At 36.7% G+C, this 25,400-nt stretch overlaps 1 protein-coding gene across 3 annotated transcripts in view; it reads left to right on the top strand.

Annotated features, from left to right (window-relative positions):
* The window catches only part of GRIA2 (glutamate ionotropic receptor AMPA type subunit 2), a 161,756-nt gene that overhangs the window by 132,423 nt on the left and 3,933 nt on the right, over positions 1 to 25,400 (top strand). For all 3 annotated transcript variants that reach the window (XM_062199046.1, XM_062199047.1, XM_062199045.1), the window contains exons 10-12: positions 1,083 to 1,289; positions 1,785 to 2,155; positions 6,538 to 6,736. In XM_062199046.1, coding sequence (XP_062055030.1) covers positions 1,083 to 1,289; positions 1,785 to 2,155; positions 6,538 to 6,736 — 777 coding nt within the window. The remainder of the gene's footprint in view (positions 1 to 1,082; positions 1,290 to 1,784; positions 2,156 to 6,537; positions 6,737 to 25,400) is intronic.

Genomic DNA, 25,400 nt, shown 5'->3' with positions numbered 1-25,400 from the left:
ATTTGGCACACAGCCATTGTAAAATAAATGCAGTGTTTAATGAAAGGGGTCATGTTGAGCCCGATCTTGAACACTGAGGCTGTGCATAGATGGAAGAAAAATGTGGATCATCACAATCTGCTATTGGTGAAAAAAATGGAGAAAATGGAGTTCACTACAGGACACGATTTTGTGGCAAAGCAATTTTGTTTTATTTACTTAGCTGTGAGGTAGTATATTTATGGGAGCCATTATCTTAATGATGTTGATCTGAAAATATGTATGGCTAATAAGGGATTTAGATGCAAACATCAGTAGGCACCTGGAAATTTCTTCAGAAATGCAAGTTAGTGATACATGTGGTTTTTTTTTTTTCTTTTTTCTCTTTTTTGCCTTCGTGTTGTTGGGAGAAGCTATCTTAACAAGGCCTCAAATAATATTGGTACCCTTTCCAATGGAGGATATTGAACTGTGTCCAGTCCTTTTTTCATGCTTATTCTTTCTTATGTTTGCTGGAGTGAATTATTCTTTAGCTATCCTGTGGCCTTATTTTAGGATATTTTATCTTATAAACAAAGTTAGATTTAAAGCTTGCAGGTACAAAATCAGTAGATTATCACTGCAATGATCATTTCAGTTTGTCATCGAATGAATCTGATTTCCAAATCTAACTTATCCTAGGGTATAAGTGACACAGGGTTTGTTGTGAGCTTGTTCTGGTTGTTCATGCAGCCTTAACCTAGAATAAGTGTCTGTCATATCTAGAGTTGAATAAAATAGATGATGAGCAGTAGTCATCCCCACCAAGCCCTAGTAATTGCAAACATGGTGAGAGGACAAGCTAACCGTTTGTAGTTTGAGTATATTTTTCACTCTGGCATACATAGACTCAAGTTATCTTAGTGAAATATAATGGTAGGTATTTCAGAATCCTTTTTCCAAAGCATTATTCTTAATCATTTTCCTTTAATGTTGTCTATCGTCTAGATTGTACATTGTCTCTTGTTACCAGGTCATTTTAAGCCAGAAGATTGATTCAGTGGTAATGCCTAATTGAAACAGCTAAACAGTTAAAGCTGATTCATTCCTGTCTTTGCATATAGGAATCACCATATGTTATGATGAAGAAAAATCATGAAATGCTTGAAGGCAATGAACGCTATGAGGGCTACTGTGTTGATTTGGCTGCAGAAATTGCCAAACATTGTGGGTTTAAGTACAAGTTGACAATTGTTGGGGATGGCAAGTATGGGGCCAGGGATGCAGACACGAAAATTTGGAATGGGATGGTTGGAGAACTTGTATATGGGGTAAGTATATCTCTATTCACAGATAAAGTCTGTGATTTGAACTGTTGTTGGTAGAATGTCACCCTATCCCTGCAAAGTATTTGTGTCCCAGCTTGTTGTTTTCCCGCATTATTCCAGAAATAGCTAATTCCTTTTGAAAATGTGGAAGATTGAAGCTGAAGTCAGAAGTAACCATGCAAATTAACTGAGGCAGCATTTATTTCGTCTGTCTTGAAGCATATGGCCTATATGTATTTTGCAAAGGGTGCAAAGGCATAGATGACGTATAGATGGATAAGACAGTGAAGGCAAATGGGTATAGCATGTATTTATAAAGAGGAGGGAAATTTGGGTAACGAATCACTTTTCATTTGTTCTTTACTGGGACTCTACCAAGGAAATAACCATCCCCGTTTCTCTGATTTTCTTTATTTCCCCTTTGACCCAATGATGTAACCATGATTCCTTTCTGAACGTGACTCCGTATACTATTACTTTCCTTTGTTTCCCTTGCAGAAAGCTGACATTGCAATTGCTCCATTAACTATTACCCTTGTGAGAGAAGAGGTGATTGACTTTTCAAAGCCCTTTATGAGCCTCGGGATATCTATCATGATCAAGAAGCCTCAGAAGTCCAAACCAGGAGTGTTTTCATTTCTTGATCCTTTAGCCTATGAGATCTGGATGTGCATTGTTTTTGCCTACATTGGGGTCAGTGTAGTTTTATTCCTGGTCAGCAGATTTAGCCCCTACGAGTGGCACACTGAGGAATTTGAAGATGGAAGAGAAACACAAAGTAGTGAATCAACTAATGAATTTGGGATTTTTAATAGTCTCTGGTTTTCCTTGGGTGCCTTTATGCAGCAAGGATGCGATATTTCGCCAAGGTTGGTTACTCACTTGCTTCAACTTTGTGCATTTTAGGTCTCAAGTGGATATTCATGGTGTTTATGAATTCACTCTAAAAAGGTAACCAGCTGCCGACTCCTTGTCCAAATAGTTTAAAACTCTTACAGGACATACTCTTCCTGTCGGCATAAGTCTGTGAAATATTTGAGCAATGTTCTTCGAATGTTGATCATATATTTCCCTGGTGAAATTATACACACCATGGAGAGGCTATAAAATGCATAAGGTTCCTATCATTCCATGCCTTCTTGGAGGGGTACCGTGTTTTTGCTGCATATTCTCATTTTACAGTCATCTGTGTGCTGATCCACAGACCTGTATATGGGAAAATGGGCAACATTATTTATTAACTACAAAAGCAGCAACTTGCTATACAACACTTCATTGGCACACATCTCATCTCTTCTATTTTCCCATCATTAGCTCATGGAACTGATATGAAAGAAACATTATGAAATTTATTTTTTAAAGTTAGGTTGCTGGATTAAAAGGAATGTATGTTAACATTTTTCAAGATCTAGAAATACATGGATGGAACTAATGAGTCATTACAAATGGCTGTGCCATTTTGGATGATATTATATCCATATCATGGAAAACCTCCTATACCTCTGTTATCAGTATATGTTAATACCTGCACTAGAATACCTAAATATAATAAATGTCACAAAGCCTAGATTGTTTTCTCATGTTACATATATGAATAAGAGTAATCAGCACATGTGGCCCTTCAGAGGAATAAATAATGCTCTTCCTGGTATAATTATTTAGCATTTAAAGACAAAATTATGATGTCTACTGGCATATTTTAATTTGGGCTTGATTACCTTTCTTTGATTCTTAGGGATACATATTATTATCTCATAAAGGAAGTGCCTTTTCAGATATAATTTCATTATATTTTAGTTTTGAGAACTTTTGGGAATAACAAGACATTAATTTTAGAAGAAAACTATATGAGCTCAAAACTTTCTTGTTTTCTGATATTTTTAATATCAGCACAATTAGAGATGAATTAAATACATCTTACAGATAGACTTTCAATGGCTTAATCTCTAGTAGTAGGTAGTTGTACTGGTGGTGAGTTTTAAAATTTGCTATTTTATAAATTATGTATATCTTAAACATCTTGGTTCCATCACATCTCCTGTAGCTTTTCTATGGGAATGACATTTGAACTAGACACTTGCCAGTGAAATTTACTTGGCATGTCATGTAATTGTGTATGTTTATTTCAGCTCTCACAAAATACATGATTCATAGTTTCATCTCTGTATTTAGTTTATCTATTTTAAGTTGAAGACATTTTAATATGCCTCTATTAATAAGGGAGGGGGACTGAACACATTGTGGTCCCAGATAACATTTTGATCCATAAAATACTGAGGAAATGATTCATCTTTGCTGAAATAGCATATTACCTTAAGTCTCAGATGCAGTACAATTATCCTAGGATGGTATAAGCTGTGAATGTCTTTAGAATAAGTAATATGAAGTGTATGAGAGTTCATTAAGACACAGGATATATTGGTCTGGATTCCCAAATAAAAACTTTGGGTCTTTTTGCCCTGTTCCTCGTGTTTCTGGCACTATAGATAGCTGTTTTGACATTTGGTGCTTGTCAAAGACTGTTTGCAGGTAGGGTCTAGAGTGCCAGGCATGTTTAACCACCTATAATATCAAAGAATCTACCATGACATATAGATGCTTTCCTACATTCATCAAACATGCTTCAAAATAAGGTCTTTTTTCTTTGCTTTTGATTTCATTCATGAGTCATGAAGTACTACAATTTCATAGGTAGTGTATTTTTTTTTTCCTGGTGAGATAAACAGATTTTAGATAGCATATTTTTCCTTTTTATTGATTGATATCTTTTTGCCTCAGAATATATGTGAGCAAAATTCATTTTATTTAAAAAGAGATACATATTCTTTCCCTTGATGCTACATGTGCATGTAAAAATTGAACCTGACACAGAGCATTGGCAAATTTAATGATCTTTTTATATGAACCAAACTATAATTTCTTGTGATTCAATGATAGGTAATCAATAAGAGAAAAACAGTTTATTACCTTTAAAACTATAAGTGTAAAGGTCACTTTAGCCATGACTTTTAAAAATTTAAAAACATTTATCATCACTTTGCGAGTAAAATCTAATACAGAAATGTACACTACTGCTAATACACTGAAATTACAGTCTAGAATTATTGAATAAATTGACTTGGTCATTTTCTTGAAATTAAGTTTTACACTGTCTTCAACTATAAAATAGTTTTCTAAAGATTAAGACCACAGAAATTATGAAAGAAATATGTCACAAAGACTGTTTATTTAATTCTTCTACTTGCTTCTGTTTCTTTCCTAAATATCTCTAAAGGACTCAAATGAATATAAAAATGTATAACAATTTTAAATAATTGTTAATAGGGATTAAAAGAAATGATAGTATATACACATTTATTTATTCCGGGTTGAAAGGTATGGCTTTAATTATAGAAGTCATTTTTTGTCACCATAAAATAAAACTAAATTTGTTGCTCTGCTAGGATTCTCAGGAACTCTTTCAGAAGCATGAAAGGATAGTTGAAAAACATATAAAAGTAAATAATAAATCCCTTAAGTATGTTTCACCTTTGAGTGATTTATCTGATTCACTAACTCATAACACTTTGTGAGATATCATGTATATTTTAAATCAATTGGCCTATTTAATCCCATTAAATTTAATAAGCACTGGAATAGAGGACAACTTATGATTTTTAAATTGGCTTTATTGTTACAACTGAAACAGATGTATATTATGATTCCTAAACACATTGTAAACTAACATGCATTGAGTCAAAAGTGGTTACTATGTAAGTAACTTTTAAGAAATTTGAGCAGTCAGATACTGACTTGCCTCCTAAGCACAGCTTACATATATAATTATACCTCTATTATGATGAGGTAAATAGTGAATATTTTGAGAGTGGCTGAATGGCTGAGTCCTTATAAGGGATTTTCTAATAGAAAAATATATGTGAAAATTTTTTTCAGAATACAAGTGAGATGTATGTAACATTTTCTATCATTTCATACCTACTTAATTCTTAGCATCTCCTTGATATTTGGTGATAAATGTTATTATATTAGATTTGGTTTACATTAAAGTCTCTCTCTCTCTTCTCTCAGTATATTTAGCAACTGCTGTTTTTTGAGTTTGTTGTTTTTTGGCTTGTTGTATAAACATTGGTCAATAATTTGACATAATACTTTTTAATCAATGGTGTTTTTTCTTATTGTTAATTATGAGGAACATCAGTTTAGGTCATATATTGCCAAATTTTCTTGATTTATATTTTTGGAGATGTTACTTCTTCACTGTAGCAAATCGAGACATACATAATGGAGTTGTTTGTGTAGGAAATAGTTTATAGGTTTGTTAATATTATTCAAATTATTATGCATAGAATTACACTACATATTTCAAAATATTAGAATAAATATATATAACTTGATCTACATTTCTATATTTACCTACTTCAGAGCTTAAAGTGAATTACTAGAAATCTATTTAGTATCTGCAAAGTATTGTATGTAGTAATTTGTAATAGAAGTACTGGTAGGAATTATGTCTGGATAAACATTTATATATCTAATTTATTTTCTTTGGGCTTTCTTTTTTTCCTAAGCAGGAGACACAAAGGAACAGGGTCATGGCAGTTCATTCGCTGAAGGCATCTCTTTCTTACTCATTAAGAATTATATTTTGGGTCATATCTTTGTGGTGTCATTTTTCTTCTGTTTCCTCTCCTATATTTTATTTAAAACCTATTTATCTGCATGCACACACACAAAAATGAAATTATTGGTTCTTTCTGAGAGTTTTGAAACTTCATTGACTGAATTAAAGGGAGAGTTCCCTTGGCATTTAAAGCTACATTTGCAGTCCACAGTCTTTTTGTTTTAATATTTGATTTTGTTTGAAAATATTTTAGGAGTCTTGCTGGTGATCTTTTTTCACATTTCTTATGTCATGGGTGGATAAAGTAGTATGAGGGTTGAATATTTTATTTGTGCATTCTTGAAGTTGCTTCATTATGGAATTTCATTTCCTAACTGTTTGGGTATTATAACTTTAAAAGAATCCCAGGAGTCTGAAATTTTGGCATCTAGATGTGTCTTCAATTCTAGCTAATCTGTCTCCATGTTAAAAATGTTTAATAATTTCCAGTTTCATTAACTAGCACATATATTGAAAAATTTTAAATTAAATATGCCCTAACAAGTCAATATTTGCATATTACTGCTAACTTGTTTTTTTTTATTAGGTCATTCATTTCACTTTACAAATCCATTTCATACTTGTTATTAGATCCCTCTCTGGGCGCATTGTTGGAGGTGTGTGGTGGTTCTTTACCCTGATCATAATCTCCTCCTACACGGCTAACTTAGCTGCCTTCCTGACTGTAGAGAGGATGGTGTCTCCCATCGAAAGTGCTGAGGATCTTTCTAAGCAAACAGAAATTGCTTATGGAACATTAGACTCTGGCTCCACTAAAGAGTTTTTCAGGGTAAGAGATTCTGCTATGCAGCTTCCTGTTTTTTTTCCTAACATTTAACTGGTTAAACATTGCCGCCATTTTCATGGTCTGCACAAAGCTGCTGTATGGTTTACTCCATCTCCTCTCTAACAAAATGTCTATGTCTGTTCTAGAACCTGTCATTGTTGCTGACCGTTCCCTGTCCCTATCCTTAACTCTACCTATAATTTCTGATTCTGAAATCCTCAGGAGAAAAACCACAGTGTTGCAAAGAAACCTCTGTTTTATTAAAATTGATTGTCCTTTTCAAACAACATTGAAATATATTTCAATTATTATTGCTTTTTAAAATGAAAGTATGTTGTCTTTGGTTTTAATTAAATGACTGCATTGATTTCACATAGTTTGAAATGCCTACATTCAAACCACGAATTACGTATGTCAAGAACATCTATGTCAAGAAACAAATCTGTTCATACATGAAAATTCTGAATTTTTGTGCAGATCCTACAAGGAAAGTCTTGAGAAAGCCTTCAGCTTCCTAAGTTTTAAAATACGTAGCATAAGTATGATGTGTCCATTGGATTTAGGTTAAGTTTTTTTTCTTTTAGTTTGTAGCTTTGTGTTTTCTGTTTTAGGATAAGTTCATACATAGGTCTGATGTCAACATTATTTTATTTAATTTTACTAATATTTCTATAGAAGGGCTTTTTTCTATTAAAATGAATAAATAAACAGGACTTTTGTAGTTTGGTTAGGAACCTTAATTACCATGAAGCTGTGGTCTATCAATAGGTTTTTTTTTTTAACTCTAGTGCAGGTCTACATGTGATGTTATATACAAATTTTCTACTAATGACTATTATCACTTTTGGGCATATATATATATATATAATAGTTATATGAATACTTTTGATGTAATGCAGGGCTTTAGCTTCATTGTAACTTTGGAGTTATTAAAATAATTTTGCATATTGCATGTATCTCACTCAGAAGTTTATTTTCAAGCACTTTTAGTTTTTGTACCTGACATGGCATGCTTTTAAGCTTATTTAGAAAAATGAAATTCTCCCTTATGTTTGTAGCTTTTCATTACTTTAACTAATTTGCATTAATTTAACTAAGTCATTACTTTAACTAGTTTTCCTCAGTGAAAGCTCTAAGAAGGCAAGAATTTATTTTGATTACAGTTTCCAGGTTTACAGTTCAAGATTAGGTGGCCCCATTAGTGTGCTATCAGATGAAAGCTGGCTGTGGTGGAGCCTGTGCTGGGGAAAGATCCTATGGCAGCCCAAGATGCAGAGAGAGAAGCTAGGCAGAACTCAGCTTACATAACCAAGTATCTTGCAAGGATTTCCTTCCAAAGGCAAATTCCCACTGACTTAAAGCCCTGGCCCTGGATCCACCTCTAGCCACCATAATTAGACCAAGTCTCCATCCTAATCCATCAACCACTAGCATTAATCTATTAACTGTTAACATGAGACTTTGTGGTTTAAACATTGGCATGAGTTTGGGGAACCAAGTCCCGTTCGGTCCATAAAATCCCTGCTGATGTGGATGGGATCTCTGAATGACGAAGGAATCTACCACTTACGTTGATGATCATCATTGGTTCTTGTCGCTGTTTTCCCTTAAGTAATTATCTATTGAGAGTTGCAGGCATTGTCTTGTGTGAGCTACAATAGTGCAACTCCTTTCCAGAGCTTTTCAGTGTATCTGAACTCAATCATCACAGAAACTTGTGTCTGAATCAACAAGATGCCGGGATTACAGGATTAGTGTACTGAAATTCCCCAGTGGACAAGGTGAAGGCCATGGAGCTGAAATGCCATTGGGGAGGGGGGGGGGTTCTGTTAAGTTATGACGCTTACTGTCTCTAGAGTAAAAGAAAAATTACATTGGGCTTTTCTGCATACTGATGACGTCTATTGACAAAGCTTCCAAAACAGTTTCTTTGAATCATTCAGATTCAGAGCAATGATTTGTGTTTGCCTTCTACACATTATTAAGCTGAAGTTCAAATAATTTGGGCATCTAGTAAGTGTGTCAAGATCTACTCCTAACCAGGGCTCTTCCCATGCACTGTTTAATGTTGTCATTTTGTACACAAGTTCTCTGGGTTTGTTTCATTGCTTCTCTGCTCTATTTGTGCTCAAGTCTATTTTATATAGCAATACTAAAGTGTCGGCCGGAGCCACAGCTCAATAGGCTAATCCTCCGCCTGTGGCACCGGCACACCGGGTTCTAGTCCTGGTTGGAGCGCCGGATTCTGTCCTGGTTGCCCCTCTTCCAGGCCAGCTCTCTGCTGTGGCCCGGGAGTTCAGTGGAGGATGGCCCAAGTCCTTGGGCCCTGCACCCACATGGGAGACTGGGAGAAAGCACCTGCCCCTGGCTTTGGATCAGCATGGTGCACCGGCTGCAGTGGCCATTGGGGGATGAACCAATGGAAAAGGAAGACCTTTCTCTCTGCCTCTCTCTCTCTCACTGTCTAACTCTGCCTGTCAAAAAAAAAAAAATACTAAAGTGTCAGTAATGCTCAAAGCTCCATCAGGTGCTTTCAATTCTCGATGTATCTAAAAGAGGACCTATTGATAAAATGACACTGGCTAGGACTCAGTGCATATAACCTAGAGGTAGGTAACCTCTTCTTATTTAACAAAAGAGGAGAATGGGCTCAAAAATACTCAAAAGCCACACAGTTTGTTCCCTTTGTGCCAGTACAGGCATAATAACATAAACAGCTCACAGCATGAAAGAGAATGGGAGCTTGTCATATTAATACTTTAGTAGAAATACACATAAGGCATGGTTTTAAGTTGCCCAGTTATATGAACAAGAGGTTTATTTCCTCAAGTAAGATTAAATTTAAAAAAGTGCTGCTAGTTCATGAAGAATTTTAAGCCGTTCTGTTACCTGTATTATTAATTTGATGATTTAGTGCCGCGATGGTATAATGAGGACTATCTTATTTTTGACACTGACACTGACACTGTGTTAGTTAGCTTTTTAGTACTGCAGTGAACTACCTGACACAACCCACTCAAGAAGGAAAGAAAGGTTTATTGAGATCAGAATTGTAGAGACTGACAGTTCCAATGGCATGGTGTAGCAGGCTCTGGCGAAAGCCTCATGGCAGATGACAGAGTGCAATGCAGAAGGACGACCTGGAGACAGGAAGCAGAAGGAGACTGGATGAGCTCAAACCCAGGCTTTATAGCAATCCTGTCATGAGAACTGGAGTGTCCACACAAGAGCTACACGTATCCCTGAGGCCCTAAGGACCTCCCACTGGACCCCAACTCCTAAAGCTTGCAGAACTCCCAGTAACCACCACCACGTGGAAAGCCTTTAATCTGTGAATCTTTGGGGAGAATTGAACTGATTCAAACCCTAGCAGACCATAAATTTCCTTAGGTTGTTATGACTGTACAATTGTATCTATCAAGTCTGATACCGTTTCATGGAGAGTTTATTGCATTAGTATAGGAAAGTTGAAATAATGGGTTTTCTTTGAACAAATATTTATATTCACAAAATGCTATATAAATGCCAGAAACATTTTAAGAGCAATACATATTTAATTGTCAGCAACATATTTTCCTTAAATTTGGCACTCTGTTAGCTGCACTATGAATTTAAAAGTTTCTGGTAGAAAGTACTACAAAGGGAACTCTTCTTGATTCTATTCCTAAAATTAAGATTCATCACACAGCTTGGGGCCATCTGGTTGCTCAACTACACTTTAGCAGTGGGGACTTTCAGGGCTTCTGTGTAAGGTAGATTCAGGACAGGGTGAAAGCTGGGAGATTATCATGGGCTCAGCTGACCAGGAAAAGGGATATAAATGCAGTGGGCTGAAGCCAGACTGAAGACATGCACTGTAAGCCTTGTTCACTGGCCATCTGTTGTGCTTATTTTCATTCCCAAGATTCAGTAGCTAATTACACCTGGAAGAAGAAAAGTTTGCTATTTGCTAATGTTTAAAGTTCTAACATTCATGTCTCATAACGTGACTTAATTCAATTTTTTTCATATCTTTTCTTTATACTCTGCTACTACTAAGTCTTTCATTACTTGTATTTTTGTTCCCTTTTCCGCTATCGCTGAAAAAAAATTATCAAGTTCACCTTCCATTTTCATCACACTAAGAGTTTTAGATTTTGCATCAAAGAAATGATTTGAGAAGTTAGATCATTGTCTAAACGAAGTAGCTGAACAAGTCAAAATAATATAAGACCAGTTAGAGATAAACGATCAGTTCTAAAATGGAATCAAGAATTTTGAATTCCCAATGTTTTGTCTCAGTTTCATGAAAGTAATATCTTTGTTCAAAGAAAGATTTACTTATTGGAAAAGTGGAGTGAGAGTGAGAGAGAGAGAGCAGGAAAGATAGAGGGAGAGAAACTTTCGTCCTTGAGTTCACGCTTCCAAATGGCTGCAAAAGATGAGGCAGGGCCAAGCTGAGGCCAGGAGCCTGGAACTTCAACTGGGTCTCTCTTATGGGTGGCAGGGCTCCCAGTACCTGGACCAACATCTGCTACTTTCCCTGGTGCATTAACATGGAGCTGGATCAGAAATGGAGCAGGGCGCTGTGGCTTAGCGGTTAAAGCTGCTGCCTGCAGAGTGCCAGCTACTCATATGGGTACCGGTTTGAGTCCTGGCTACTCCACTTCTGATTCAGCTCTCTGTTATGGCCTGGGAAGCAGTTGAAGATGGCCCAAGTCCTTGGGCCCATGCACCTGTGAGGGAGACCCAGAAGGAACTCCTGGCTCCTGGCTTTGGAATGGCTCAGCTCTGGCCATTGTGTGGCCATCTGGGGAGTGAACCAGTGGACCTCTCTCTCTTTTTCTTTCTGCCTATGTCTCTCTTTAACTCTGCCTTTCAAATATTTTTTTAAAAAAATATATGGAGCATTATGGGCTGTAGGCATCACAAGTTACAGCTTAACAGCTTAACTCTCTGTGTCACAACACTGGTCCCATCCTTGACACTGGTCCTATCCTTGTTGATATGAAAACAATTTGTATCACGTTTTTTAAAAGAAGATTTATTTATTTATTTGAAAGGCAGAGAGGCAGAGAGAGAGAGAGAGAGAGGTAAGTCTTCCATCTGCTGGTTCACCCCCAAAATGGCCGTAACAACCAGACTGGGCGGTTCCGGAGCCAGGAGCCAGGAGCTTCTTCCAGGTCTCTCATGTGGGTGCAGGGGCCCAGCCATTTGGACCATCCTCTGCTGCCTTCCAAATGCACCAGCAAAGAGCTGGATCAGAATTGGAACAGTCAAGACTCGAACTGCCAACTATATGGGATGCCGGCACTGCAGGTGGTGGTTTTACCTACTATGTCACAGTGCCGTGCCTTGTATCACATTTTAAGATGAGTATTTCATCTACTTTATAGGAACTTGCTTTGTAAGGGGGTACTGCAAACAATTCATGGAAAATAGAGTTAAAAGATAATGCAGGAGAGGGCATGTGACCTGTTGAGGTGCCCACACTGTAAATCAGAGCACAGGGTTCAAGTCTTGGATAAGGCTCCGTAATCCAGTTTCCTGCTAATGGACACCCTGGGAAGCAACAGGTGATGGTTCAAGTCATTGTATCCTTGCTATCCACATGAAAGCAGATTAATTTCCTAGCTTCTGGTTTTGGCTTGGCATACCCTTGATTATTGTGGATATTTGGTGATTAAACCAGTGGATATCTGTCTTTCTATTTTATCAATCTGTTGGTCTGTTTTTTGTCTGTATTTCAAATAAATTAATAACTAAAAATTTTAAAGAATAATAAATGATTGAATAAAATGTAAATTTTCCATGAAATTTTTAAAGACCCCTCTACTGAGGTGATGCTTATGTATTAGTTAAAGCATAAAATAGTTTCATATTTCAGGTAAATATTTTAATAGTAAAAAGTTTCTCTTTTTTAAAAAGATTTATTTAAAAGGAAGAATTACAGAGAGGCAGAGGCACAGAGAGAGAGGTCTTCCATCTGCTGGTTCACTCCCCAGATGGCCTCAATGGCTGGAACTGTGCCTATCTGAAGCCAGGGGCCAGGAGTTTCTTCCAGGTCTCCCACATGGGTGTAGGGGGCCCAACTTCTTGGGCCATCGTCTACTGCTTTCCCAGGCCATAGTAGAGAGCTGGATGGGAAGTGGAGCAGCCAGGTCTTGAACTGGCACCCATATGGGTTGCCGGCACTGCAGTTGGTGGCTTTACCCACTACACCACAGAACTGGCCCTAACAAGGTTATCTTAATACTACTTTAAAAAGTCAATGAGTATATAATAGTTTTAGAAGTCCAAATTAAGCTGTACATTTTCCAATTTCAAATCATCAGTGATAATCCATACATTGAACATGGATGAACTGTTTACTTTGTTCTGGAAAGGGTGAGTAAATGGAGTACAGTGGTATAACCTCCAGGAGAAACGATGAAAGTGCTTAGATCTTGTTTTCTGTGAGTTCCTGCCTCTGGAACCCAGAGTGAGTGATCAAGAGTGACATTGTTGGGGTTGCTGATAATCATTCTAGAGCCAATATAGCATACCTTTATAATAAGGAATTAGGCTTTCAGTTATAAATCACTATTTTTAGAGTTTTACATTTTTATTTCTTCTCAATAATAGTACAGGTCTTGAATTACATCATTTTGTGTAGAAAATTATGTGATAGTACCAATATGACTTACATGCCTATATACTTAGATGTTTTAAGATAGGAAATAACTTTTGTATATAAACCTATTCTGGGCTTATCCATCCATGGAATGCAACTATTATCTTGTAGCTAAGAAGCACCTCTTGATTCCTAGACCAAATCCCCCACACTATAACCTTTCTTTCTTTCTTTCTTTCTTTCTTTCTTTCTTTCTTTCTTTCTTTCTTTCTTTCTTTCTTTCTTTCTTTCTTTCTTTCTTTCTTTCTTTCTTCCTATGTGGTGTTGTTTTGAGAGAAAGAGCAACAGATAGAGGGGTGGGGATGTGGCAGTTGTGGAGAGAGTTCTCCAATTCACAGATACGTTCCCCAAATACCTGCAATGGCCTGCAGGAATTAGGCCACGCTGAAACTGAGAAGTGGGGGCTCCCACAGGGTGGCAGGGACCCACCAACATGAGTCATCACCTGCTGTCTCCAATGTCTTAACTAACAGGAACTTGGAATCAGGACCTGGAGGCAGATATGCATCCCAGGCACTGGAATGTGGCATGTGGGTGTGTTAACTGATGTCTTAACCACCACGCCAGCTGCCCACTCCTGAAATCTGTGTGTATCCTCTGGTTCTTTCTGTGAGGGACACAGGGTATCCTTTGCATAAAAGCTCCTCTTTAATTATACTTTTGTTAGAATGGTAAATTCTAAACCATTGCCAAAATAAAGTTGGCCCCTTCTCATTTAGTTATTCCATTTGCTGAAGACAAATTTATTCTGATAATAATCTATTAAACTATACTATGGCTACCCAGCATCATAGACTTTTACAGATGTCAGAAACAGTATAGATGATAGCTAGTAAACTAGTATTAGTATAGCTGTTGCTTTCCAGAGTGAAAGGGCAACTTTGAAATTTTCCCTATGTATGTGGTATATCACAATTAAAATGCCAGAGAATGAAAGTAATTGACATCATCCTTTCATAAGCAGCAATTTTTTCACTTCACTCTGGTATTAAAATATCCTATATATATTAATGTATATTGAATATTATTGCAATTAATTAAAGTAAAAATGTTCTGGCCATATGAATACATACCTATATGTGTAATGCTTTCCTTATAATCGCATTTTCCTCTCAGTTATTCCAACAGTACATCATGATCTCTTTATTGATATGCTGCATAGAACAGGTTTTTCTAATTCATGGTGATTCTCTTTCCTTATGTTATTATTTCTGGCACTGATAATGATTTCTCTTCCATAATTACCTGTGTCTGCTATTTCTGTATAGCTCTCTATATATCAGCACATGCCCATATGCATCTTTAAAATCCTTTGGAAATGAAGTGAGTGTCGCCATATGTATTCTATATATGGAGAAGGTTATTCTTCTCAAAGTAGACTCTTTATAGACCTCTCGCCCTTGCTAAAGTGTTCAAATAGTTTCTAAAAAAGTAGGTTCTGAGTAAATGCTAAGTGTGAATAAGTAATCAATAAATACCATGGTATGCATGTCTTGTAAGTCACCCTTGCACAGTCAGTCACATGCATTACCAATGTCTCTCTGCTTTAATGATGGCAGAATGGTGTAGGCAGCTGACAGCTCTTACATGGCCCAGCCTTCCTGAGATGATCCAGAACAAGTTGAAATCATTTCCACTCTCGTTGGCAGCTTTTCTTTCTCTGACATTTTAATTTTTCTCACCATTTCACAGAACATCTGATGAATCATTGACTTCCTAAAGACTTCAGGAACGCATTTAGCCTAAGCTACCTGGAGACAGCCTGCATTCCCTCATTTCAGCTGATTCTAGACAGACGAACAGTGCAGGAAAGGTCCACATTTTAGAAGACTTTGCATTCTTGACTTTAAAAACGATTGCTCAGTGTAAGGACAGCGCTTTTCATTCAGTAGATCTCAAGCTTCAAAGCAGTAGAGAAATAAAGACATGTAGAGGAGATCATACTGAATTGTGTTTTTGGAGGCTGCAATGCAGTGGGGTCTGTGTGGCTTGCTGAAGCCTGATTATTGTGCAAAGTGGTAGCTTTTCCCAGGGTGAAGGGGGGATTTTGTCATTCTCTTTTCCACAGCCATTCTCTACTAATGTCACTGAGCCCTTTAACCATTCAGCTGTGTACTTTAACAAACTGCTTTGCCATATACAGGTTAGTAATTTGACTCCAACTAGATTTCAGGATATTTTCTGTCAATGTCCATTTTTCAACACTGGCACAGCACTAGGACAGTCAATCCACCAGAAAGATGAAAACAGTACAGACATAATTTAGGATTTGTTTCTCACTTCAAAATCCTTTAAAATCTCTTGTTTAGATGCTTCAGAGAGATGAATTCAGAATGTATTGTATTGGTACTTTAGATAATTTAGTGTCCAATTCTCTGTTCTTGGGTTTAGGTAAAAGAATCATCTCTGCCTATCTGTGTTGGATGTTATGCAGCAGTTGCTATGGTAATAAACAGTCCCAGGGCTCTGTAGAGAAAGGACTAGGATTGTGCAATCATTTAAATGTCAGCTAAATATAAATATTGTTGAAAATTTTTGGGAGTTCTATAGTAAGACTTTTGTTATGTAAAAGAAAATTTGAGGGGCTTGCATTGTGGCACAGTGGGTTAAACTGCAGCTGATAATTGCCATGTTTCATATCAGAGTGCTAGTTCAAGTTCCAACTCCTCTGCTTCCAACCCAGCGTCCTGTTGGTGTTTCTGGGAAGGTAGTGGATGATGACCCCAAGTATTTTGGCCCCTGCCACCCCTATGTGAAACCCAGATAGAGCTCCTGGCTCCTGACTACAGCCTGGCTTACCCCTGGCTGTTGTAATAATCTGGGAAGTTAACCAGCAGATGGAAGGTTTCTTTCTCTTTGCCTCTCCTACTCTCTGTGTTCCTCTGTCTTCCAAATAAATAAGTAAATAAATAACTCTTTTAAACAAACCAACAAACACAAAAGCAACCAGGAGAATTCAAGCAATTGTCTAGGAAATACAAACCAACTACTATTGCCTCAATGAACCCCTTTGTATGGACCTTGAAGGGGAAAACCAGGACATGATGATCTCTGGCTTCCTAAGTAAAATCTAAACTTGAGTACATTTTAGCACAGTAGACACATTTTTTTTAAAAAAAAGGCTAGAATTTAATCTTACATATTACTATTAAAATAAAATTTAAACAAAAAATTGAGGCATACAGAAAATTAAATACACTAATCATTAAAATGACTGTCATATTGCATTATATTTCTATTTTTTAAAGATTGTTTTATTTATTTGAAAGACAGAAACACAAAGAGAGGAGGAGATACAGAGAGAGAGAGAGTTCATCCACTTCCCTAATGTACCCAGTGGTTGAGGCTGGGCCAGGCTGAATCATGGAGATAGGAGCTTCATTCAGGCCTCCCATGCGAGTGGCAGGAACCCAAGGAGTTAAACTACGTCTGCTGCTTTCCCAGGCACATTAGCCGGAAGCTGGATAAGAAGTGAAGCAGCCAAGATTCAAACCCAGTGTTCATATGGGGTACTGGTATTCGCGTCACAGGTGGCGGCTTCACCTGCTGTGTCACAACACTGGCTCCTGTCACATTGCATTTTAATGTGGCTAGCTTATTATAAATGGGAAACAATCTTTTCTTCACTGTATATGTAAAGTCATTGTCCAATGTATGATTTTGCTCCAATACTTTTTTTACTAGAACTTTACAAAAAGCAAAAAGAACATAGACTGAAGTTAAATCCTTTCATGTTGAAGTCAAGGCTTAATGATGAAATAACTGATTTTTTTTATCAGAAAGATTTAAAGCAGGGTCTTTAAATTTTATTTCGTGATACAGTTACACTTTCCACATGTAGATTTAAAATGATAGTTGAGAGTAAAAATGGAGAAAGTCTGTGGGCTTTGACAAAGCAATTCATATTAATAAATCTATGGATTTATCAGGTTGAATAGCCATTGGTGGTAATTTCCTTGCTACTGTCTGACTTTTCAAAACATTTTTACCTTTTATGCTACTTACTCTGAATGCCAAGGCTTTTGGTCATTTGCTTATTTATTTATTTATTTTAAAGATTTATTTATTTATTTAAAGGCAGGGTCACAGAGAAGCAGAAACAGAGAGAGGGAGAGAGAGAGGTCTTCCATCCTCTGGTTCATTCCGCAGATGGCCGCAATGGTCAGAGCTATGCTGATCTGAAGCCTGGAGCCAGGAGCTTCTTCCAGGTCTCCCACATGGGTGAAGGGGCCCAACTTCTTGGGCCATCTTCTACTGCTTTCCCAGGCCAGAGCAGAGAGCTGGATCGGAAGAGGAGCAGCTGGGACTAGAACCAGCAAAATGGGATGCTGGCACTGCAGGCGGCGGCTTTCCTTGCTATGCCACAGCACCAGCACCATTTGCTTATTTTAAAATCATATTCAATCATTTACCTACCCCACCCCCAACCTCACCAAAGTCATAGTTTCTATATTGAAGTGCCATCTGGCAGCCTGGCAGTGGCACATGCAGAGATAAGCACTAAAGCAAATGCTAAGTAGTTAGAGAGCACAGTGGTGAACCTGTTTTGGGAAAACCAATGCAAATGGTCCAGTAGTATGCCTATTTTCTAAAAACAACAGTGCTGTGCCAAAAATTAGTTTATAATGAAAAGAAACCGTACAGTCTTTTCAATTAAAATAGGCAGCAGAACCAACTTTTTTCATAATCACATACATCTTTCAATTGCTTAAATGTACACACACTTAAAATGCCATATTTTTTATATCTGTTCTTGGGGTTAGATCAAGAAGCTTAATTACAGCATTTTGGAAGTTACTTCTCACAGTGTAGATAAATTGCTTCCAGCACATGTTGATTGCTCTATTAGGACCTTGTTATCATTGAACAAACACAGGGGTTTAATTATAAGTTACTCCCCCATACTGCTCATATTAGAAATATTAGATTTATTGTGTTAACCAGATAAACCTAAAATCTTATCAGTTTCCTTAACATTCAGTTCCATTTCATGACAGTTTTTATTGATAACACTTTTGAAAGTTCTTATAAAGTTAAAATTGGCCACCTAATTATTCTCATTCATTGACTCTCATTCTGACTTGGGTAATTGTTTGCTTTTTTATATGATGAATACATCAACTATAGGAGAATAACAAGCATCTCTTTTTTGAATTTTCTGTTAGCCTAGGAATTCTGAATTCCCTCAACCATTCTTTATTATGTCTTCATACCCTTCAATATGGTTTCAAATATCTTTTGAATATAGTTTTATCCATGTTTTTCTTCTATTGTGGTATCTTAGTCTAAGTCTTGATTTTATCTGTGTAAAGAGGATGGTGGCCTGATCTAAAAATTCAGATTCCAGATCAGTTTCATCCTGGACACAAGTGTTCTTTGGGCAGCACAGTGTTTACCTGAAAAAAGAAAACAGAAACAAAACCCACCCTTGACCCAGATCATGTCTTCTCCAGTCACTCCAGTCTCACCAAATTCTATTATCCTATGCCTGTTTTTTCATTCATATTTTCTGCCTGATCCTCAAGATATTTAAATTGAGAAATTAAAATGCTTTTATTTAGAATCAATAATTTCATTTAAAACCTGTAAGTGTATTAGCATTTTTAGGTAACTGCATTGAATTAATAGCTTATAAATTGGTGGTTTATTGAAAACCTGGGTGATTTTCTTATATATTGTGCTAAGTTTATGCATTCCATTCTGCAAATAATAATTTATTGATGTCACACAACAGATTTTGCAGTCATTCCTGTTAAATTTCATCTTGGTTTTTGATTTATTGATCCCAGGCCTTAAAATTGAAATGTTTTTTCTGTCATCTGCCATAATAATGAATGCATTTTAAAATGTTTGCCATTTACATCTTCATTAACTTTTTTATTAAAATACTTCATACAATGGGACTACGTGTAGAATCAGTGACATATAGAAGCCTTTGTTCAGATCAGTTTTTGTTTATTAGTAAATAATAACCAATACTTTTTGAGTATCATTGATATTTTCATCAAAGTGCATCTACTTCTGAAAACCCTAGCATTCCATCTCATCCACATGGATAATTAATGGAATATTATGCAAATACATCGGTGATGATCAAAGTATTCTCTGTTCACAAAAGATCATGAACAGGCCAATTAAGTAAACTTATTAAAGCATAAAAGATGTGGTCATATGTTCTTCCTTATGTGTTATCAGTTTGTATTATATCACATGTATGCATATATAGTTAATGCATACGATATAGTTAATAGGACATTCCAATAATGATAGAGTTTATCATTTATGAGAGAATGAAAATATACGGAAATAACATTTACATTTTATACTTTTAAAAAAATATTTATTTATTTACTTGAAAGTCAGAGTTACACAGAGTGAGAAGGAGATCAGAGAGAGGCAGGTCTTCCATCAGCTGGTTCACTCCCCAAATGACCACAACTGCCAGAGCTGTGCCAATCTGAAGCCAGGAGCCAGGAGCTTCTTCCGGGTCTCCCACACTGGTGCAGGGGCCCAAGGACTTGGGCCATCTTCTACTGATTTTCCAGGCCATAGCAGAGAGGTGGATCGGAAGTGCAACAGCCAGGACTTGAACCAGCACCCATATGGGATGCCGGCAATGCAGGTGGCAGCTTTACCAGCTGTACCATAGTGCAGGCCCTGCATTTAATACTTTAAAGACATTGTTTTCCAAGCAGGAAATTACCAAGGATATGATTCTATGAATAATGAATGCATTAACTCAATTATAGCTTTCTTATTTGAGAATAATTTCAAAATGCCAATGAATACTTTCAGACTTAGCTTTGTTTCTAGGTGATTAAAATATTGCTACAAATCTGATTTATTCCATCTTCAGCTTACTTATCAACACATTACATATGGAGTGGGCATTAGGTGCAGTGTTTGTATCTCTGTTTGAGATGCCCATATCCCATATGGATTCCTGTCCTAGTTATGCTATGAGTTCTAACTTCCTGTTAATGCACACCCCAGGAGGCAGCAGGTGATGGCTCCAATACTTGATTCCCTGCCACTCACTAGGCAAACTTGGATTGAGTTTCTGGATCTTGGCTTCATCATGGCCAAGCCCCAGATGTTGCAAGGATCAGGGCAGTGAACCAGCAGAGGAAAGTCTCTCCCTGTCTCTCTGCTTTTTTAAAAAAAATTATATACAAGTGTTTAATTGGATTTCTATAAATTTGATAATATCAAGTGACTTTTTTATGAGAAGATTATTTATCTAAACACCATGTTTGCATATTTTCATGGTTTGAGGTATATACCTAAGTACTGAAAATGTAGATATCCAGTTCTCATTTTTGTTTCCTCTGTGGACTAACAAACTATGATAGGCAAATTACTTAATCTTTCTGAGTCTTGCTCCTAAAACCAAAGGATTGGAATGGAAGATGTGATTTTTTTTTAAGTTCTATTCTAGAACTAATTGAAAAATGTAAGCTCCTAAAAATACTTACAGCCTTTAATAAATACCATTTCAGTTTTTAAGATGGTGAGAAATTGCATCATTTTAGTGCTACAAACACAGTTTAATGTGAATCTCATTAATATAATTTGGAAAGTAGTTTTATTTAAAATGATAGATTAACCATGCAGAAAAATTCTTATAAAAACAAATCAAACCACTTTTCTGTAAAATATTTTATTAATGTAACCTTAATAAATACTAAATTCATTGCAGTTTAATTAAAAAGAGAGGCATTGGAGTCAATGTCGTTGTGCAGCAGGGAAAATGGTCCAAGTGCTTGGGCATCTGCCACCCAAGTGGGAAACCTGCGTGGAGTACTTGCTCTTGGCTTCGGCTTGTTCCTAACCTGACTGGGCTTCCATCTGGGGAGTGAACCAGCAGATGGAAGCTCTCTCTCTCTCTCCTACTCTGACTCTCTCTCTCTCTTTGTCACTCTGCCTTTCAAATAAATAAATAATTTTTTAAAAGATAAGCACTATGAGCCTTCATAGGAAATATTCATAATTACCTCATACATCTAATTTTAATGATTCCTAAAATATTTTCCAATCACTTGATTCATGATTTCATGGATTTAATAATGGAGTATAAATCTTTTATTTCTGATTCACAAAATTTCATCAAAACTTTATAAATACCTGGGGCTGGCACTATGGTGCATTGGGTTAAAGCCCTGGCCTGAAGCGCCGGCATTCCATATGGGCTCCGGTTCTAGTCCCGGCTGCTCCTCCTCCAATCCAGCTCTCTGCTGTGACCTGGGAGAGCAGTAGAAGATGGCCCAAGTCTTTGGGCCCCTGCACCCATGTGGGAGACCCGGAAGAAGCTCCTGGCTTTGGATTAGCATAGCTCTGTCCATTGCAGCCATCTGGGGAGTGAACCAGAGGATGGAAGACCTCTCCCTGTAACACTTTCAAATAAATAAAATAAACCTTTAAAAAAAAAGAAATATCTAAGGAAATATTTTAAATATACACTAACATACACTGGCATTTTACCTTTTAACAGTTGAGTCATCCCTTATCTATGCTGCTTGTCTATTTAGAGGTAATTTTCAAAATAAACAACATATAGTCAGATTGAATCTAGGGAATTGTGTAGTTCTTCCATCATTAGAACAATCTTCAACCTTCCAATATCTTTGAATTAAGCTAAAATAGTACTGACTTGTAAAGCTTCATTTTTCAATATTTGGCATAACCATATACATTATGGTGAATGGTGTTTAAAAGAATGTAAAATTATTTTTATGAAGCTATTACAGAGCAAATTGTAGTAGGAGAATATAGTATAGCCTTACCTGGAAGACGGGAAGTTAGTGAAAGAACAAAAATGCACAGTAAGAATGTATTCGGACTCGTCCTGTTCTTCTGAAAGTAGCTAAAAAACTCAAGTCAATAAATTTCTTGCACTAATGAATGATAGTTTTCAATGTAATAGCATCAGATTTATAAATTACCTTACTTGTGCACCTTTTGCCAAATTTGTACAACAACAGTACTTGAAGAGCTATGGTTATGAAAGCATGTCATTATTTTGATAAGCAAACAATAAACTAACAACTGGGAAGTAAATGAAGTAACTCACTGAATAAAACATATACATATTACAAAAATTCTGACTAATGGAAAAAGCACTTTTATCATGATGCAGTGTCAACAAAATGTATTTTAGGCTTTTAGATAATTTATAGAATTTATCAATCCACAGTTGCATCATAAAATCCTGTTCAATTATATAAATATATATATATATATATACATATACTTGTATATTGTAAAACATGTGAATTCTCTGCCAAAAAATGACCAGTTTAACTTAACAGAATTCACATGTCTAGATTAACATAACTAAAATTAACTGACATACCAGAAGTTGTATACCTTCCAAATAATTCCAGTCTGCAAAGAAGCAGATCAAATAGCTCAATCCAAAAACAGTAATGAATGCATTTTTTCTAGGTTACATTTTAAGATCTTGTAACCTTTGGAGCCAGCGCCGCGGCTCACTAGGCTAATCCTCTGCCTGCGGCGCCGGCACACCGGGTTCTAGTCCTGGTCGGGGCACCGGATTATGTCCCGGTTGTCCCTCTTCCAGGCCAGCTCTCTGCTGTGGCCCGGGAGTGCAGTGGAGGATGGCCCAAGTCCTTGGGCCCTGCACCCCATGGGAGACCAGAAGAAGCACCTGGCTCCTGCCATCGGATCAGCACGGTGCCCCGGCTGCAACGGCCATTGGAGAGTGAACCAATGGCAAAGGAAGACCTTTCTCTCTGTCTCTCTCTCTCTCTCTCACTGTCCACTCTGCCTGTCAAAAAAAATAAATAAATAAAAAATTTAAAAAAAAAATCTTGTAACCCTTCGATATGTATTATTGTATTCATACTTTAAGGTTTTTTTTTTTTTAAAGATTTATTTCATTTATTTGAAAGAGTTACACAGAGAGGTAGAGAAAGAGATAGATGTCTGCCACCCCCTGGTTCACTCCCCAGATGGCCATAACGGCCGGAGCTGTGCTGATCCAAAGCCAGGAGCCAGGAGCTTCTTCCGGGTCTCCCACGTGTTTGTAGGGGCCCAAAGACTTGGGCCATCTTCTACTGCTATCCCAGGCCACAGCAGAGAGCTGGATCGGAAGAGGAGCAGCCAGGACTCAAACTGGTGCCCATATGGGATGCTGGCGCTTCAGGCCAGGGCTTTAACCCACTGTGCCACAGTGCTGGCCCCTTTAAGGTTATTCTTTATACCAGTATGGAAGCGTTGTGAATGAAACACCAAATATCTTTCTAATGTCTTTATTTTTCTCTGATGGGCATCCATAGTTATGAAGCATTTTATATAAATTTTAGTGCTCCAAAACTGATGATTCATACTTGGAATATTGATGTGTTTAATGGATGATTGGACAAAACAATTGTGTGATTTTACTTTGTACTTTTCTGTATTAGCCTATGATTTTTCTCCAAAAGATTTTAACATCATTTTTGGTGGGAATTCACATTACAAAAAAACTGTGATGTAATAATATTGTATGCTGTTTAATCAACATCAAACTTTCATACTGTAGCATCATCTAATTGATAGTGAATAATATATACAGGAAAAAAGGAGTAAAAAACAGTATAAATAGTTTCTATAGTGGACAAAGATACAGTTATGTGAAAATAAACTTTTTTCCTAACCAAATCCCACAAATTCAATTATCTTGCATTTATTACGACCTTACTATGTATAAGATATTGTGCCAGATGTTATGAGGATCGTGAAAGTGAAACTTGCCAAGTGGGTTCCTGGTGTAGGCTCACTATGTAGATGTGCTTTCACAACAGAGAAGAATTCGCTAGGTACTCCGCCATCTCAGGAGTAGGTTTGTTCAGCAATAGAAATAGGCTTAAGGGTAGCTTAGATAGTAATCACATGATGGAAACAGTATTCTTATGGAAGAATTCTTGATACATTATGTAGGGTGAAGGCATCTTTTGGGGAAGACCAATTGGTCTTTTCAGTGCATACACCACTGAACTTGAATGGTCCAGGAGCTTGCTTTAATATTGCAGTCCCAATTCTGCTGGTGGGGGTGGAGAAATGCAGCCAGCCCTCTGAGAATCTCTGTTATTTGTAATATAATCCTCAGTGGTAAAAGCCTACTCTATTCTCTATTTGCACTTGACCCTAGATTTTCTCCAAAATAGAATGCTTTTATATGTAAAGCTGTCTGAATCCCTGGGGCAGGATTCAAAACAAATCTGGATTTATATCATATGTCTTATGGTGAATTGATTTTACTCTTGCTTTCCCTAAGATAAAGGTTATATTTCTAAAACTCCATAGAATAAAAAATAAACAAAAGTTCCCCAAATCTCCTGAGTTTTAAAGTAAATTTTCAATTTCAACTTTTCTTTTTAAATCTCTTGTATTAGAATAACAAAAGGGGTTATTGAAACTCACCTTTCCAAAAGGGATTAAAGTGGGTTCAGAAAAATGAGCAGACTTTAAATGCTTTGCCATTCCAACTTTAAGCTAGGCTTATCTGTTAAGTGGGAACAGGAAGTATTAAATGACACCTTTGATGCTTGTCTTTGCTTGGGAGTCAATTAATTTTAAGATAAATATCCTTTCAATAATACTGTTTCAATTAGTTCTTCTTTCTTTCTATGTATCACTGATAAAAATATTTTCCTTTTCCTGTATATGTTGAAATAAATAGCATTTTGGTGTTTAAATATTCAGAAGAGAAATTTTCTGTTTAGTTCTGTGTTAGTCTAGAAACATTTCAGTCAGTGTCTAATATAGGTTACTAACTTTATTTTTTTAATCCTTCAGCTAACAGGCATAACTTTCAGATCTTAACCACTTACTATGTTTGATCAAATAATATTGCAAGATTCCTGTTCGACCCTAATTATGAACTGATTGTTTAGGATGTGGGATTTAGGATTTGGGTAGTGAGGCTATCCTTTGTCTTTGGACTCAAGTCATTCTTATAGGGAGTATAGTATATTTTTCAATTCATTTTAGATTGTCTCTTTTTCAGATTGC

Source organism: Lepus europaeus, chromosome 8, assembly GCF_033115175.1.
Source record: "Lepus europaeus isolate LE1 chromosome 8, mLepTim1.pri, whole genome shotgun sequence".
NCBI classification, from domain to species: Eukaryota; Metazoa; Chordata; class Mammalia; order Lagomorpha; family Leporidae; genus Lepus; species Lepus europaeus.
This window is presented reverse-complemented; position numbering and strand designations above follow the sequence as displayed.